Raw genomic sequence first — 19,265 nt, forward strand, 5'->3', positions numbered from 1 at the left:
CAAGCCCTGAATTGGGCTCTCTCGCTGACAGCAAGGAGCCTGATTGAGACTCGTTCTCTCTTTCTCTCTCTCTCTGCCCCTCCCCCACTTGTGCACTCGCTGTCTCTCTCTCAAAAATAAATATTTTTTAAAAACAACTATATATTCAGTATGTTCCTTCTCTGTGTATGACTGACTCTTTTGTAACTGTGTACTCACAAGCACTTAAATAGGGATGGAAAATTTCTAGAAGGATACACTTGAAAGAGTTTAGTAGTCATTGTTACCAGGTCAGCTCGGGTTCTGAGATGGGGGAACTTCCCCTTCATTATATGCCTTTGAATTTTTCCACATGCTTGTATTTTTTAATTTTAAAATTAGGTAATAAAAATAAAGGGAAAGCTATGTTATATGCATTACTTAAAGAGTCAGTTAACAGGTGTACTTTCTTTAAGTGCTGTTAATTTAAAATGTGAGTGCCTTTTTAATATGCTTAGCACTGTACTAACCAGTAAATAAGATAAACACTAAAACTTATAATATAAAATTTGGGCCTTTTTTAATCCAAAAATCATCAACTTCTAAATAAAGGAAATAATACATGTGTAAATTGAGTGACATTTGGTTTCTCTTCTATCTTTTCTTAATGCAATCTGAAAAATTAATGCCTATGTATATGATCGTCTTTGTCTTAAACTTATATTCTGTGATTCTGCCTTCATGGCATACCTTATTTATGTGTGCATTTTCTCACAGAAAATTCAGGAGTTGGAAACTTCACTGCGTGAAGCTAAGGAAAGTGCTATGCACAAGGAAAGCAAGATTATAAAGCTGCAGAAAGAACTTGAGATGACTAATGACCTAGTAGCAAAACTTCAAGCACAAGTTAATGAATCAAATAAATGCCTTGAAAAGACTAAAGAAATGATCCAAGTACTTCAGGTAACTTAACAAACTCATTTTACAATAAAAGGGTTTTTTTTTTTTCTTCTACTGTTGAATTTGACAGTTTACTTGGGACTCTCATCTTTTACTTGAACTTCCTGTTACCTATGTATGTATGAAGTTCAACACTCAAGCTTTAAGAGAGCAGGTGAAGGGGCCCCCGGGTGGCTCAATCAGTTAAGCATCCGACTTCGGCTCAAGTCATGATCTCACAGTTCTTGAGGTCAAGCCCCGCATTGGACTTTCTGCTGTCAGTATGGAGCCTGCTTTGGATCCTCTGTCCCCCTCTCTCTCTGCCTCTCTCATAAATAAATAAATAAATAAATAAATAAATAAATAAATAAATAAATAAATAAGCAAGCAAGCAAGCAAGCAGAAACTTAGAAATGAAATGTAGGAATATATTTTCATGCAAAATAATGATTATTTTTGTATTCCTAGAAAAATTACTTTTAAAAGGCATATAAATACTATTCTAAAAGTCCTGGCTCATTCAATAAGACATGAAACAGAGAGGCAATAAAAAACAATCTCATACAGTTTAATGTAAAACTAAAAACCAAGAAAATCAATTGTAAATCCTTAGAACTTTTTAGAATAATTATTTAATATTTCAAATCACATTTTTATTCAATCAAGAAATATTTGTTGAGTCTTCTATATATTGGTCATTGCTCTAGATGTCATGTATACAGCAGTGGAAAGAAAAGTACCTCCCTTCCTTCTAGTTGCTTATATTCTTGTTCAGGAAGACAGAAAATAACCATGTATATATGTGTGTCAAATGGTGAAAAGTGCAATGGGAAAAAATTAAGCTAGACAAGGGGTGTATGGGTGCTGGGTGAAAGTGAGGGTGGGAGGGAAACCTCTTATCTTACAAAGCGTTGCTGAGCAGAGCCACACCATTAAGAGGACTTGAAGGGATGAGTGAGCTCTGTGGTAGCGGAAGGGCCTTCTAGGCAAAGGAAATCTCAGATAGCCTAGACATGTTTAAGAAACAAGCCGGTGTCTCCTGTGCAGGAGCAAGGGGACAGAGGTGGGAAAGAAGGTAAGGAGTAGCGGAAAGTCAACTCGTAAAGGGTCTCACAGGTTATCGTAAGAACTTTGGTTTTTATTTTGAGTGAGCTGAGAAGTCGTCGGGATTTTGGCAAAAGGATATAATGACTTAATTTTAAAGGCTGCCCTTTGAAAATCAAATCCAAGAGGGTGTGTTTGTTGTAGCTGCTACAACAAAGGGAAGCAGACTGCAACAACTCACACAAGAGAGAATCTTGTTTCTCTATCTCATATAAAAGTATGAGTTCCAGGTTGGCAGGAGGGTCCATACTGCATGACCATTCAGAGGCTCACTTGTCTCCCATCCTGTTTCTCCGCCACCCCTCTGGTGCTGTTTTCATCTGCATGGTTAAAGCCAGGTTGTAAGCAGTTCATGCTCCGGCTCCTAGGAAAGGGACAGATGGAGAAGCCAAAATTCATCTTAAAATCTCTATTCTTAAAGAAGACTCTGGCCCAGACGTGGCACACATGCCTTCCTTTCATATTTCTTGGAGTTAAGACATTATGCCAGAGTTTTTGGCCCGGACAACTGGAAGGTTATAAACTTATATTCTATAAAATGCAACGTGTATTTAACGTAACATAAGAAAAAACTTTTAACCTATTCCCCACTATTTGAAAACATCTTGGATATAGCTGTCCAATATAATGTGGGGTTTATTAATTGAATAGAGAAGAAAGTAATTTGAACAAATGAATCATTAAAATTTTGTTTCAATCTTGATACATTTCCTCCCTTGTATCATTACAAATTGTTTATATCGAGTAGCAGTGAATTTATAAAACATTTAAGTTACATTAAAACTTTAGGGACATCCCGCATGATGGGAAAAAAAAGATTTTTTTTTTAATGTTTATTTATTTTTGATAGACAGAGCACAAGTGGGGAAGAGGCAGAGAGAGAGACACACACACAGAGTCTGAAGCAGGCTCTCAGCTGTCAGCACAGAGTGGGGCTCAGACTTACAATCATGACCTGAGCCACCCAGGCACCCCAGAAGAAAAAAGATCTTATTTATGATGGTCACAAAATCAAAAATAAAATGCTTGAATGACTAACTTTAACAAAAAATGAGGAAAACATATATGAAAAGAGCAAGAGAACTTAAAAAAGAAATACAGAGCGTGTGGTTTATAAGAAACACACCATTTCCTAGGTTGGAACTTCAATACTGTACAAGCCTAAGTTGTTCCCAAGTTAATTCCTAACTTTCATGTAATTCAAATCAGAATTTCAAAGGAATTCTTTCTCAGGTAGAGCCAGGAAACTTTCTTAACTGAATCCATCTAAAATGCAGCTGATAAATAGGTGATATTAACAAATTTATGTTTGCAGTCTTCTCAGTTTATTAGTGAAACTATTTAAGATTCAGTATTTCTTGAGTGCAGCATTGGTCACATGCCATATGTTTGAAATATGGAATTCTGTTGTCTTTCATTTCTAATTCGGTATTTTCAATTTTGATTTCTCTTACATAAGAATGTTTTAAATAATGTTATATGTGACTAATTTATTTCATTATACCATGGCAAAAAAACCTGTAATCTCTGCATTTTCTTTTTAGTGTCATAAGTGGATACCTTTTTTTTTTTTAATTCTTTGAACTTTTAAAACAGTATATAGACAAGTAGATCAGTGGAAGAGAATAGAAGGCTTAGAAGTAGACCCACACAAATGCAGTCAGCTGATCCTAGACAGAACAAAGGCAGTTGAGTAGACTCAACTTAGCAACTAGTGATGCTGGAGCATCTGGACTTCCATAGGCCAAAAAACGAATCTTGACAGAGACCCTCTATCTGCCACAAAAAGTAACTCAGTTGATCAAAAATCTAAATGTAAAACACAAAACTAGAAAACCCCCAGAAGAGAAGATAGAAGATCTAGGTGGCTATGGGCTTGGGAGTGACTTTATCTTAGATACAACACCAAAAGCACGATCCAGGAAAGAAAAAACTGGTAAGTTGAAATGAAAATATTTAAATGAAAAATATCTGCTCTGTGAAGGACAGTTAAAATTAAAAGACAAGTCACAGACCGGAAGAAAAAATTTTTGCAAAACACATATCTGATAAAGAACTGTTGTCCAAAATAAACAAAGAACTCTTAAAAGTCCATGATAAAAACAACCTGATTAAAAAATGGGCAACAGATCTAAACAGACACCCCACCTAAGAAGATACTCATGGGACAAATAAGCAAATGAAAAGATTCTCAGCTTCATGTCATTAGAGTATTGCAAATTAAAACAAAATACACTACACTATAACACCTATGGTATCTCAAAATGCCATGCTCGCCAATCCAAAACATCACACTAAATGCTGATGAGGAGCTGGAGGAATAGGAACTTTCATTCATTGCTTGAAGGACTGCAAATGGGACAGCCAGTTTGAAAGAGAGTTTGGCAACTTCTTACAAAACTGACAACACTTCAGTCAGCCACATTCTCAGGGAGTCCCTGATACGAGCATCTGAATCAGAAGGTGGGGTATTGAACGGGTGCTGTGACTGAGCAAACAGTGGGCTTCTCCAAGAATGGGCTTATCTTACCCTGTCATCAGCCTCCTTAAGCTGAGCATCTATCATTTTGCATCTTTTTAGTCTTTGCTAGCCATGGTGTGCATGTGAATGTTTCTATGGGGCTTGGGGTGAGAAAGCCTAGAGGAATAAAGAGAGCTCTCTAGGTCCCTGTTTAGATGGGTTTTATTTTTTATTCAATATCTAATTCTCCATTGTATGGCTGCAGTACAATGATAAAAAGTGATTTATTCAGCAATAATAAGAAATGAGCTAACAAGCCACAAAAAGATGCGGACGAACCTTAAATACACACCGCTAATTAAAAGAAGCCAATCTGAGGGGCACCTGGGTGGCGCAGTCGGTTAAGCGTCCGACTTCAGCTCAGGTCACGATCTCGCGGTCCGTGAGTTCGAGCCCCGCGTCGGGCTCTGGGCTGATGGCTCGGAGCCTGGAGCCTGCTTCCAATTCTGTGTCTCCCTCTCTCTCTGCCCCTCCCCCGTTCATGCTCTGTCTCTATCTCAAAAATAAATAAACGTTAAAAAAAAATTTTTTTTTTTAAAAAAAAAGAAGCCAATCTGAGGTGGTGCTTGTGTGGGTCAGTTGGTTAAGCGTCTATCTTTGGCTCAGGTCATGATTTCATGGCTCATGAGTTCAAGACCTGCACCGGGCTCTGTGCTGACAGCTCAGAGCCTGGAGACTGCTTTGGATTCTGTGCCTCCCTCTCTCTCTGCTCCTCCCCGGCTTGTGCTCAGTCCCTCCCTCCCTCTCTCTCTCTCTCTCTCTCTCAAAAATAAATAAAACGCATTAAAAAAAAAAAAATTCAGAAGAAGCCAATCTGAAAAGACTTACATACCCTATGATTCCAACTATATGACATTCTGGAAAAGGCAAAACCAGGGAGACAGTAAAAAAATCAATGGTTGCCAATGGTCTGGAAGGGGTTAGGGAGGGAAAGATGAATAGGTGAAACACAGGGGATTTTTAGGGCAGTGAAGCTATTCTGTATGATACAGTAATGATGGATATGTGCCATTTTACATCTGTCAAAATCCATAGAATGTACAGTACAAATAAAAAACCCTAATGCAACCTAAAATATATCAATATTGGCTCATCATTTGTAACAAATATACCACACTAATATGTGATGTTAATAATGGGGGAAATGGGCAGGGTGGGGAGGGAGATGGAGTGTGACAAGGGTATATGGGAACTCTGTGTACTCTCTGCTCAGTTTTTCTATCAACCTAAAGTTTCTCTAAAATATAAAAATCTGTTTATTAAAAAAAGATTTAAATATATGCAAGTATGTATTTATGTATGTTTTGTTTTTTTTTTCTGTGATGGGAAGTAGATACATTGACAGCACTGGATTGAACCATCCTTGAATACACAATGTCCCAACAACACTTTATACTGCTTTGTGCCTTGGTTCAGTTCTAGTTTGCTGTTTGTATTGCCATTCTGGCATCTTTTTGTTTCATTTTACCCTCCCTGTCACCACCCCCCCACCCCCCATTATTCTCAACATTTGTTGCATTTTGTCTTAAGTATTTCATTTTTAATTGGAAAAAAAATTGTTTTAAGAAATGAAAGTCATATGTTCTTAATTACATATTAGCTTCCAGTAGTTTCAAATATACTTCACATCAAATATCTGCTTGTTCATTTTAGGATTAAATTTTGGGCCTTTTCCTGCTTTTCATATATTTGAAGTTTGCTGTTTTAAAATGTTCCTACCAAATCAAGGTAGTTAACAACTCTTTAAAACTGCTCTGAAATTATTTTATTTTTCTCTTCTCTAAAATATTTAGGACAAAGTTGCTTTAGGAGCTAAGCCCTACAAAGAAGAAATTGAAGATCTCAAAACAAAGCTGGTAAAAATAGACCTAGAGAAGATGAAAACTGCCAAAGAGTTTGAAAAAGAGTACGTCTTTGCCTTAATTGAACACGACTTTAATAGCTCAAGTTTGCCTTCTAAATTATATAAATTCCTTTGCATTGGTTAACTTTTTAAAATATATGGAAACGGGGCGCCTGGGTGGCGCAGTCGGTTAAGCGTCCGACTTCAGCCAGGTCACGATCTCGCGGTCCGTGAGTTCGAGCCCCGCGTCGGGCTCTGGGCGGATGGCTCAGAGCCTGGAGCCTGTTTCCGATTCTGTGTCTCCCTCTCTCTCTGCCCCTCCCCCGTTCATGCTCTGTCTCTCTCTGTCCCAAAAATAAATAAACGTTGAAAAAAAAATTTTTAAAAAAAAAAAAATAAAAATAAATAAATAAAATATATGGAAATACTGTTATTGCTTTTTAAAATAAATATCCACATCCACAGATTTTAAACTTGTTAAATTCTCATTACATATCCAAAGTTTTTTAAAAATGTGCATAGTTCTGGCCAATTACTAATACAATGTTTCTTTTGATGCTTCTTGCTCAGTCATATATAAACAGCTTAAAAATGGCCTTTTTATGCTTGAAAATGAATGTTAAGAACCTGTATGTGTGTGTTTGTGTCTAGCAGTTTGACCAAGGTTTCTGTCGGTTCTCTTAATTTAATTTGTTCCTCCTGTTGTGTTTTTGTGTAAAGGTTGTATTTCCTTTTAAATTATGGTATCTAGTACCCAAATGCATAACCTCTTTTTATTTGTTTATGTATACTACTGTACATAATGGCACGCCTAAAATTCTTTATGATATGGCGTAATGAAAGAACATGAAACAGAGTCAGAGACAGTGAATTAGAAATATAATATTGCCACATTATTATATCACCTTGCATAGGCTGTTTAATCTCTCTGGGCTTTATGTTCATATTCAATAAATAAAACAATAAGTTTGTATTAGACGATTTCTTAAGATTCCTTCTGGCTCCTAATGCTTTTTGTTCTTCCTATAAATATTTAACAAGGATACCTAATTTGCCCAAAAAGTAGCATTCTGAAGCTTTTGCATCCGGACTAGCCTTCCATTGATAGACTATTGGTTTTAGTGAAACTTATACCTATCAAGTTCTTCACTATAAAAAAAGCAATTTTACTTAGAGAATAGGATCAGCAGATAACTTTCAGAGTCTCTAAAGGCAGAAAGTCTCATGATTTATCACTGCTGATTAATGCTTAAGCCAGGAGTTCATAAAATATCACTTTCTACTGGGAGACAGTGAGCAGAATTTGTTTGACCTTTGACTATCACTGGACTGGACTGCAGCCGGGGTTTACTTCCCTGACAATGTAGACATAGGTAGAAGTTTTTACTCACTTTCATGCTCTGGTAATCGTTGTATCCAATTAATAGCTATTGGGCTTCCAGATATTTAAAAAGAATTGTTTAAAAAAAATTACTCCTGCAACCAAACAGAATGCTTCTGATTTGATGGTGTTGTACCTATAAAACACTTGGTACCAGGAGGGTATCTGCTGCTACTTATGGGTTTCATGTCAATGTGATATATCTTATTAGAAAATTCTTGACAGCAGTTCTGTTTATTCTTCCATTAAAAATTAGTTGCTAGGCTTTTACATATTTCCATTGTTCTTTTTAGAATTACTTCTACAAAAGCCACTGTAGAATATCAAAAAGAAGTTATAAGGGTATTGAGAGAAAATCTGAGAAGAAATCAACAAGCGCAAGATACCTCACGTAAGTAGAAAATGCTGATATTTCCATAACTTTCCATTTTACTTCTCAATACACTTAGACATTTTGAATACTATTATATATGTGACAATCAAGAATAAACATGTTAATCACTAATTTAGAAAGAACTGTTTTTGAAACGAACTTACTGGGATCATATTTATCCTGTACCCAATTTAGTTTGGTTTCCTATAATTTTAACTGTCCATTGGAGATTCTTAAAAAATACAAATTTTACCTTTGCATTATCAGATCATCACATCTTTACATAGTAGTGAAGACATTCACATCTTAATAGATCTTAACCATAGGCACAGTAAAAATACAATCAGTACACAGTAGAAATAAGGAAATAAGATCCTATTTGTTCTTAGTACTGAAAATACAGAGTTGTTGCTTATTTGCAAACTCTTTGAAATCGTGCAATCTTTTTGAAATTGATTTTAGACACAGTTTTCAAATCTAATGATCAAATTTCTCATATGATTTCCTCAACCTATATCTTTTTCCATATTTTTATCTCATGTTTCATTTGAAAAGAGAGGATGCTGAACAGTACTTGGGACAGCTTTGTGTAGTAAACACTGAACTAAGGACAGGTGACTCTCACTTCATGGCCCTATGAAATCATGGGGACAATAATACTTGACCTACTAGCTTATATATATACTTATTGTAAGGATCAAACTGAAAGTTGTGTGTGAAAGCGCACTGAAAGTTCTAAATGTCAAGCAAACATAAGGTAATACTTGTGTGTATTATTATCCACTCATTTAAAAAAAAAATGAGAAAGTGTTAAAGATGTTGTCTAGTACATATGTAGACTGAACTTCTCTAGTGGCTATTGTGGGATAATTGCACCCCTACCTGGAAAACTTTAAGGGATAAAAATAGAAATGAGCAAGCTTTGTTGTTACAGAAGGGTCAGGATAATTAACTCTTGATTTGTGACTTTCAGTACATATTGTATCTGAATCCAAAGTAATTCAAAAGAAAATGGACATTAAGTGTCTTCCCCATACACACCTTACCACCCTTTTGTAAATTGTTGGTTACACAGTGGATTATTCTACATAGAAGCACCTCACATTTTAATGCAGTTTTACCTGAAATTTAAAAAACAACTCCTTACATTACTTTTACACACATAGTGCAGAATACTTAATAATATATGCTTTAGTATCTTTCTGAGGTTTATTCAGTTAACAAGTATGTGTTGAGAACTTACAGTGCACTGAGTAACTGGCAGTGGACCCCCCACACACACATTCTGTATTGTAAGAAGCCCTCTGGGTGTTTCCACTGATGGAGAGGAGAGAGAGTGAAGGACCACATTCACTGGGGAGATTACTACTGCTGCCGTCATTGTGCAAGATTTCAGGGAGCACTGTGGTAGGAGTGGACTTGGTGGGTTGGAGAGAAGCAGGAGGACTCTAGAGATAATTAGAAGTGTTGATCATATAGGCACAGGAAGTGAGGTAGAAGGAGGAAGGCAAGGATGGCTTCTAGGGAGATGATTGAGATGGTCTGGTTTTTACAGTGACTTATTGCGCTCAGTAACATTCCCTCTTTTTTGAACTTTGGAGATAATTAAAATTATCACTTAATGTGTGTATTTGCCCTCCTCACAGTTGTGTCAGAATGTACGGACTCTCAGCCTTCTAATAAACCCTTAACCTGTGGAGGTGGCAGTGGCATCGTACAAAGCACAAAAGCTCTTATTTTTAAAAGTGAATATATACGGCTAGAAAAAGAAATCTCTAAGTTAAAGCAGCAAAATGAACAGCTAATAAAGCAAAAAAATGAACTATTAAGGTAAGATCTGCTTACACGATATTGAAATTATGCTTCTGGCTATTACATGTGGGGAGCATGGCATATACATATGCATATATATTTTTTGCAATTGGCAAGCCTTCACACATCTGGGGAAAGTCATTTTTTAGAGTATATGTAATAAATATATATTTTTTAAATTTAATTTAAATGCAAGCTAGTTAACATATAGTGTAATAATGATTTCAGGAGTAGAATTTAGTGATTCATCACTTACATACATTACCCAGTGCTCATCCCTACAAGTGTCCTCCCTACTGCCCATCACCCATTTAGCCCATGCCCCAACCCAACACCCCTCCAGCAACCCTCAGTTTGTTCTCTGTATTTAAGAGTCTCTTATGGTTTGCCTCCCTCTCTGTTTTTATCTTATTTTTCCTTCCCTCCCCCTATGTTCATCTGTTGCGTTTCTTAAATTCCACATGCATGAAATTATGATATTTATCCTCCTCTGACCGACTTATTTCGCTTAGCAGAATACATTCTAGTTATTTTTTTTTTTAACATTTATTTATTTTTGAGACAGAGAGAGAGCATGAACAGGGGAGGGGCAGAGAGAGGGAGACACAGAATCTGAAACGGGCTCCAGGCTCTGAGCTGTCAGCACAGAGCCCAATGCAGGGCTTGAACTCACGGACTGTGAGATCATGACCTGAGCTGAAGTCGGACGCTTAACCGACTGAGCCACCCAGACGCCCCAGAATACATTCTAGTTATATCCATGTTGTTGTAAATGGCAAGATTTCATTCTTTTTGATTGCTGAGCAATATTCTACTATATGTATATATACACACACATACCACATCTTCTTTAGCCATTCACTAGTCGATGGACATTTGGGCTCTTTCCATAATTTGGCTATTGCTGATAGTGCTGCTATAAACATTGGGGTGTGTGTGCCCCTTCGAATCAGCATTTTTGTAATATATGTCTTTTAAGAGGAATAAGACTATGGGACACCATTCCAGATGTTTGCTATCTATCAATTGACCTATTTTTAACAAAGCCCAGAAGCAGGAAGTAAACAGATCTTTGAGGGGCAGCTCAAATATACCACAAGTCTGTATACCCAAGTCAAAGGAGAACTTAAGTCCATTATTGTAGCGTATTTCCTTTTACTTCATAAACAGTTCTAACAGATTTAATTATTTGGCTTCTATCAAGGATTAGAATCTTGTGCCAAGCACTTTACTAATGATACAATAGAAGAAAAATGGGCATTAAACAAATAACTAAACAACTAATTTTTGCAATGAGTGCTATTAAACAGCAACAGAAAAAAAACACATTATCTAGTTGTGGGGAGGGGTGATGGCGAAGAAACTGATAGAAGAGCAGTTATAGAAAAGGGTAGAGGTTAGGCCAGATGAAAGGAGAGACATATAAGCCTTCTAGGCAGGGGCCAGCATGTGCACAGGCTTCAATCAGAAAGAATAACCTGTTGGTGGAACTGAAAGACACCCAGTGTGACTGGGGTGTAGAGAATGAAACACTAAGGTACAAGAAGAGATGCCAGAGGTCACTGGTCTAGGTTAGTTACACAGGCCTTTTTGGGTCACTCTGAGGAGGCGTGGGTGATAATCTGCAATATAATGAGAAAGTGACCTCCGGTGGAGGATTTTAAGCCAGGGCCTGATGAGATCAGATAGCATCTCTGGCTCTAGAGCAAATAGGGAAACCCAGTTTAGGAATCTATTTGCTATAGTCCATGTAAAAGATAATTTTGGCATGGACTAGAATGGAGCCAATTGGGATAAATATAAGGAGATAAATTTGAAAGATTAAGTGTGAGGTTGGGTCCACAGACCTGGATGACCAAATAAAGGAGAGCAAGGCCTCTGGGATTGGTCCCCAGGCTTCTCTCTGCAGGAACTGGATAAATGCTGGTGACATTTCCTGCAACAAGCAAGACTATAACTAGTTCAGAAGCATGGTGTAGTATTTCTTTTAAAATAACAAAGGTACATTAAAGATTAGTCTATCCAGAAGATTAATTTGTCAAGTTATTGCTGCAAGGTATCAATAGGTAAACCACTCTGGATGATCTCACTGACTCATTTGAAAATCTGTCATACTCTAAGCTTTCTTTTCAGGACTCCTTAATTACAATTGTTCAATTAATGCGACCTCATTTCATTTTCTGAACTGTGAAAATAATCCAAGCAGGAAGCATTAGGTGGGAATATAAGTATGATAAAATGGTAAATTATAACAAACAGGCAAAGGGGGGGGGGGAAGAAAGAGAGTTGGGGTGCCTGGGTGGCTCAGTCGATTAGATGTCTGACTTCAGCTCAGGTCATGATCTCATGGTCCGTGAGTTCAAGCCCCACATCGAACTCTGTGCTGACAGCTCAGAGCCTGGAGCCTGCTTCAGATTCTGTGTCCCCTCCTCTTTCTCTGCCCCTGCGCCACTCGTGCTCTGTCTCACTCTATCTCTCAAAAATAAATGTAAAAAAAAGAGAGAGAGACAGAGACAAACCAAGAAGCTCTTAACCATAGAAAACAAACTGATGGTTGCCAGAGGGAAGTGGGTAATGGGATGGGTGAAATAGGTGATGGGGACTTAAGAGTACACTTGTTGTGAAGAGCACTGGGTATTGTATGCAAGGGTCGAATCACTATTTTGTACACCTGAAACTAATATAACACTATATGTTAACTGTACTAGAACTAAAATTTAAGATTAAAAACAAGACAAAGTGGTAAATTATATGTTGTATATATTTTACCAGAGTTTAAAAAGTTTTTAATGTAAGTGTGAATAAATTTCAGGAATTGAGCCAGACTTACAGTCTCTTTTTTTTTTTTTTTTTTCCCTACTACATTCAAGCAATAATCATCATCTTTCCGGTGAGGTCAAAATGTGGAAGGAAAGAATCCTTACAAGAGAGGCACACAAAGAAGTTAATTGTGAGAATTCTCCACAGTCTCCTAAAATGACTAGAACAGCTTCCAAAAAGAGGCCACATACACCTTCTCAATGCAAGGAACGGAATTTACAAAATCCTGTGCCAAGGGAATCACCAAAATCTTCATTTTTCGATAGCCGATCAAAGTCTTTACCAACACCTCAACCAGTTCGCTATTTTGATAACTCGGGTTTAGGCCTTTGCCCAGGTAAGTAAATATCCTGGTTCCTTAGAAATCAGGGGATATCTGTCAGAATTTATCATTAATTTGTGACCCCAAAGGGCAAGTTTAGACAAGATATAGTTGAGCAAACTATGGTGCTCAACTTGATTTGGCATTTCTGGGGTGAGAAAGTTTCTCCAAAGCATGGCACTAACGTGTATTGTTTTTTACCCCAAGCTAAGCCTTTATTCTGCCTCTTAAACCTTCAGCTTTTCCCTAAGAGAAATAAGCAACTCTGTTAAAAACATGAAGACACTACACTATAAACAAAACTTTTACCGAAGAAGCCCTTCTTATCAATTCAGTTGGCCAGCATTTCCAATAGCATTATATTCATTTTACACAAGCCAGATCATAGACTTATTTCACTTACTTATTAATTCAATCAACAAAAAATTTTGATCTCCGACTATGTGTCAGATACATTGATAAGCAAAACCAGACATGGTCCCTTACTCTACTGGAGCGTATAGTCCAATAGGAGATATAGTAATCAAGTAGTCAAAAACAGACAGGTAAAATTCTAGAGTATAAAAGGCTATGAGGCATATTATAGGTTTTTGTTGCAGGAATATTAAGGAAGTCTTCCTTGAAGAAGGAAACTGAGATCTAAGGTTAATGTGAGTTTGCTTAACAAAGAGGGGAGGGGAAAGTATTTCTGGCAGATAGAACAGTGACAGCCCAAGGTAGGAGGGACCATAACCAGGGGAAGCATTGGAAGAAAGATCGTATGGCCACAGCACAGTTAACACAAGCTGCTGTGGTTGGAGGCCCTGAAGGCAAAGAGGAGAAGAGCCAGGTGTGTGGGAATTTGTAGATTGTACAGAAGAAGTCTTTGAAAGATTTTAAACAACATAATGGCAGGGGATCATAATGAGTTATAAATTTTGAACACATCACCTTAGTTATATGGTAACCAACAAATAATAGGAGCAAGAGTTTATGACAGTTGTCTAAGCAAGAGGTCATACTAGCGTGGACCTGAGCAGATTCAGTAGAGCTACAGAGAAGTGGACGGACAGGAGAGATAGGGGAGTCGAAGCAGTCAGAGGTGCCTGGCTAGATGGTAGGAGGGGTGCCAGACACAGAGGTGTAGAGCATTGCAGAAGAAAGTCTGTAATACTGTGTTTCTTGTAGTCCTTCTCACCACACAGCATTGATTGTGTGTGTGGCCAGAGCCTTTGTGACTGCATATCTGCCTGTCAGAAATCCCATTACACAGTTGTAGAAATCGACAGCAATAAAATTGTACACCTAAGGAAAGCAATTGCCAAATCATTTTTGGCCCCAAGTGAAGGTTGTGGATTTGTGAGGAACTCTATTGTGTGACTGTCCATTCTCATCAACTTTAAAATCAATATTAGATAAGTCCTCAGTCTTAAAGTGCTCTTTGGGATATAGGAAGACATCAATTTGAAAAAATGTTTAAACTATTCATTTTATGGAATAGCATTTAACAAACATTTAAGCACTTGCCATTAGCTAACACTTATGTGGAACTTTTGCTGTATATGCATACATGCTATTTTAGAAGAGTCTTCTGAAAAACCAGGAAACTGTTAATCACCTCTTGATTTTATCTGATAATGCCAGAGACACATGCATGATATGAAACCACAAGTAGAAATGCTTAAGTATTTTTATCAATATATGGATCACTCTGGTACTATTTTTAAGTAAAATAAATAAAAGAGTAGGCTGGAGGGACACCTGGGTGGCTCAGTGGCTGACTCAGTTAAGTGTCTGACTCTTGATTTTGGCTCAGGTCCTTATCTCATGGTTCATGAGATCAAGCCCCACTGGGGCTCTGCACTGACAGTGTGGCATTCTCTCTCCCTCTCTCTCTGCCACTCCCCTGCTTATATATGCTCTCTCCCTCTCTCAAATAAATAAGCTTAAAAAAAAAAAAAAAAGAGCAGACTGGAATAATATATGAATCAAAAAACTGGCCAATTCAGCCTTAAAGGACATAGTCCCAGCCTGAATTAGTAAAATACCATTCTAACAAAATTTTAATGCTTTTATTTTGAATTATAAAAGATAATTTAAATTTTCTCAACAACTTGAGATAATTGCAAAGACCAGGTATGAGACATTTACTTATATGAATATAATCATTTGAAAATCAATATTATTTATAAACAAATAAACACAACTGAAGTCCTCTTTAAAGGCTCAAAGAAAGTTTTCCAAGGATGGCTAAATAGTCTCCAAAATTAATAGTATTTGTTTAGTATAGCATTTTTTTTCCCTAAAATTCAGGCAAAAGAAAATCAGACTCACTCTGTGTTTGATTTCACTTTGAATCTCAAACTGATGAATTTCAAATGAGACTTTATTGCTTCTTGGTTTTGTGTTCAAAATGGTTCTTCTAACAATTGATTTTGTGAGAAAATGGGGAATAAACTTCTCCAACTCTGATGAAGTGAAATATACCTTTGTAATGACCAAACATGAGGTTAATGACCATATTGTCATTTTTCATTCTTCTTATCTCTGCTGTCTTAGCATTGTTTACATTTCCAATTCTATTAGAATTTCGTGTAGTTTTTTAATAAAATATGGTTACTTTTGGTTTTTTTTTTCTTTTTGTTTTTTCTCAGAAGAACAAAGTGCTGGAGCAGAGAGAGTGGGTCCTCAGCCAAGTCTTTGGCACACCTCCTCAAGAAAAGATATGCCTGAGTGCAAGACCCAGTAGGCTCCTCTACTGTCACTTTCCTGGGGACCCAGCATTTCCTGCTGAGAAATGACTGTACTTTTACATTATGTGCCTATCCCTGGCAATGTTACCACAGTCCAACATAATTTCAATTCAGTTTTCACTTTGCCACTAGAATTGGAAGATGAAGGAACAGGAGGTTAATGCATTCCAATAATTTGGAATGACTGATAGCAAAACCTCCTTGAAATGTGGTAATACTTTAGAAATTGAATTGTTTTATTTATTTATATATTTTATAAAGAATAAAATTATTGAAGGAAATTTCCAGTCTTTCCATGCATATGCAAAATGTATTCATCTTTATTAATGTAATGTTTTACACATGACTTAGGTAATTCTAAGGCCTAATACATAAAGTGTCATTTAATTAACATTATGAACTACTTTTTAAGTGCCTTGAACATTGAATAAATGTTTAATTAGTGGTTCTGAATCACAACTTTATGTAATATTGATGGTTTCTTGGTGGGGTATTCAGGGTATATTTGGCTGTACTCGTTTGGTGACTTTCAGAATTTTGCTACAAGAATATATACATGCTTCCTGGATTTAAGTTGCTAAGGGACAGCAAAGTGCTGTGACCTCTTCATTTTCTAGTCTGATCTTTGTTTTGCTATAATAAATACAAAAATTCTCTTTGTTTTTCTGTACCCACCCACTCCCTATACAAGAACTCTAAATTGGTTGATTTGCTATTAGACTTTGTACTGTGCTGCATTTTACTACCAGCGGTAAGAACTTCATACCATTTATCCTACCCTTGTATTTCAGACATGAGGAAACAACACCTGAGTTTCTATCAAAGTAGAAAATCTTAGAAACCCAGAGTCCCCACACATACATAAGGCATCTGTGGATGGGCTTCATGCAGTCTGTAAGACCTCTGAAATTTTATGTTAATTTGTATGTAAACTCATTTTTCTAGGATACTTGGGTCCATACTTCTATCATATTCTTAAAGGGATCTGTCACCCTATAGGAGGTTAAGAACTATGGTTTTAGAGAGCATCTGTTACTACTTTTAAATAATAAGACTTTGAAAAATCACATAAAACAGCAAGTTGCATAAGGTTTAGAACAGTTAGTGATTTCAGTGCATTCTTGGCTCTTTGATAAAATTCATTCAAAGGAAGAGATTGTGAATTACATCATAGCCACCATTTTACAATCTATGGATGGATATTTTCCCTTAATATACTATCATAGGCATTCACTAGGGCTAAGGGAAGATGTCCCTTCCAATAACTGTCTCCCCCAAGCCAGTCCCTTCGGAGTTGTTTCTCCTTTCCACTCTTCCCCCAATAAGACACTATAGCAGAACTACAGATTTGCTTCTTGACAATGTCTGCTCCTCCACTGAATAACAGTAACTCAAGGTAGTAGGTTCACCTGGATAATAAAACTAAGTCCATTAAACGTAATCAGTCATCAGGTATCCAGTCTAGTAGAATATTGCTCAACTCTAGAATTTGGATGTCCATTTCCTTAGATTTGGGAAGTTTGGGGCCATTATTTCTTCAAATAAATTTTTTGACCCTCTCTCTGTTCTGGAAGTCCCATAATGCATATATTGGTCCACTTGCTGATGTCCCATGAGAACCTTAGGCTTTCTTCACGTTTCTTTATTCCTTTTTCTTTGATTCTTTCTGCTCATGGATCAAGTCTTGCTACTGAACCCCTCTAGTAAATTTTTTAATTCAGTCATTGTATTCTTCAGGTCCAGAATTTCTGTATGGTTCTTTTTTTATAGTTTCTATTTCTTTGTTAATATTGTCATTTTGTTCATGCATTGTTTTTCTAATTTCATGTAGTTGCCTATCTGCATTGTCTTGTAGATCATTGAGCATCTTTAAAACTATTATTTTGAATTCTTTGGTAATTCATAGATCACTTTTTCTTTGGCGTTAGTTTCTGGAGACTTATTTTGTTCCTTCGGGTCATGCTTCTCTTTGTGTGTACATGTGCTTTCTGATTTTTTGCTGAGTTTAATGCATTTGAAAAAGCAGCCACCTCTTCTAGTATACAGATTGCTTCACACAGGGGAATGCTTACACCAGTCAGCCTGGTCATAGATGCCAGGGGTCTCTGAAAACTTTTTAGGGGGATATGACTTCTCTGGGCTATGTGTATAATTTGCCAATTTCTTTTCTGAGAGCTGGATCTCTTGCTCCCTCTGGTGTCTCTCTGCAGTACAGCATGTTCTTTAATGCAGTAAGAAGCCACCTGCTCTCCTTTGTTCTCATTAGCCCCCAGGCATCCAAAGCATCTCAGCCCCCCATTAGCACCCCAGGTAGATAAGACAAATATCAGTCTTGGACAGCCTTCCAAAAAGTGGGAACACCAAGCACATACTCTACTCTTCCTCCTCTCTCCCAAGTGTGCTGAACCATTCCGGTCTCCTCCTGGGGCACTGCAGGCCATCTAGTACCAACTATGCCAGTTCCATCAGCCTCCCAAGTCAGGCAAGACAGAAACCAGTCCCTTGGGCTGCCATATGGAAAGAATTTTGGATGAATTTTCCACTCTTTTCTTTCCCCCTACTCCCCCGGGGAAACCAGGAGCCAGAGGCTGAACTGTGCTAGCTTGGGAAAGGGCTGGGGTGGGATGGGTAGAGCCACAGGTGAGGTGAAATGGCTCTTGCCCGTTTCAATGCAGCTGTTCTCAGCTTTCTCCTTACCAAGGGTACTGCAACTTCTTAACTGGCTTAGTTAGGTTAAGAAGGTATTTTGGTTCATTTAGTGTTTTAAATCAGTGTCTCGGGGGAAAAGAGAGGTGGGACTCCCTTTTCCTCCATGTTGTCGACATCTCCCTCAGAATGTTAAATTCTTGAGATCTGAGTTTCAATATCATGATGAATGGCTGTGAAAGGATAATGACAAACGTCAACAATGAAACATGCATGAATGTTAAAAAGCAGTAATATGGTCAGAAAACATTAAACTGGCCTGAAAATAAAGCCAAGACTGAAGACAAATAGATTATTGTTCATAGGAAATATTTTCTTGAGAGCCTGGCAGATTTACATTCAAGAAAACTAAGAGCCTGCCATTCATACTCGGCAAATATTTAATGGTCGTTTACTGTGTGCCAATCGCTGGTCTGGACACCAAAAGGTACTGTCTTGGTGAAATTCATGTTTAGTTGGAAAACAAATTACTGTATGCTGATTGCAATATAAGGGTGAAAAAGATATGGTCCTTAGCCTTGAAGAAATTTAGTCCATGGAAAATACAGATGTGTAAGCAAATTTTTACAACACCATGTTACTTAGGCTATTACAGAGTAGGCATTATTGTTGAAAATCTGGGGACAAAGGGGTCAGAAGAATGCTGCACCAAGAAAGTGTTAGAGTTGGCCTTGATTAGAGAATTCTCATGTCCATATAAAATCCGTTCTAAAATCCTCAAAAGTTAAAGGAAAGACATTGAGGCAAGGAGCAC

At 37.3% G+C, this 19,265-nt stretch overlaps 1 protein-coding gene across 10 annotated transcripts in view; it reads left to right on the top strand.

Annotated features, from left to right (window-relative positions):
• Positions 1-16,264, top strand: part of CENPE (centromere protein E) — an 81,676-nt gene extending 65,412 nt beyond the window's left edge. For all 10 annotated transcript variants that reach the window (XM_043571361.1, XM_043571348.1, XM_043571352.1 and 7 more), the window contains 6 exons: positions 736-921; positions 6,316-6,428; positions 8,040-8,137; positions 9,766-9,949; positions 12,802-13,088; positions 15,707-16,264. In XM_043571361.1, coding sequence (XP_043427296.1) covers positions 736-921; positions 6,316-6,428; positions 8,040-8,137; positions 9,766-9,949; positions 12,802-13,088; positions 15,707-15,801 — 963 coding nt within the window. In that variant the 3' untranslated portion in view covers positions 15,802-16,264. The remainder of the gene's footprint in view (positions 1-735; positions 922-6,315; positions 6,429-8,039; positions 8,138-9,765; positions 9,950-12,801; positions 13,089-15,706) is intronic.
• Positions 16,265-19,265: the final 3,001 nt, after the last annotated feature.

This window comes from Prionailurus bengalensis, chromosome B1, assembly GCF_016509475.1.
Source record: "Prionailurus bengalensis isolate Pbe53 chromosome B1, Fcat_Pben_1.1_paternal_pri, whole genome shotgun sequence".
NCBI lineage: Eukaryota > Metazoa > Chordata > Mammalia > Carnivora > Felidae > Prionailurus > Prionailurus bengalensis.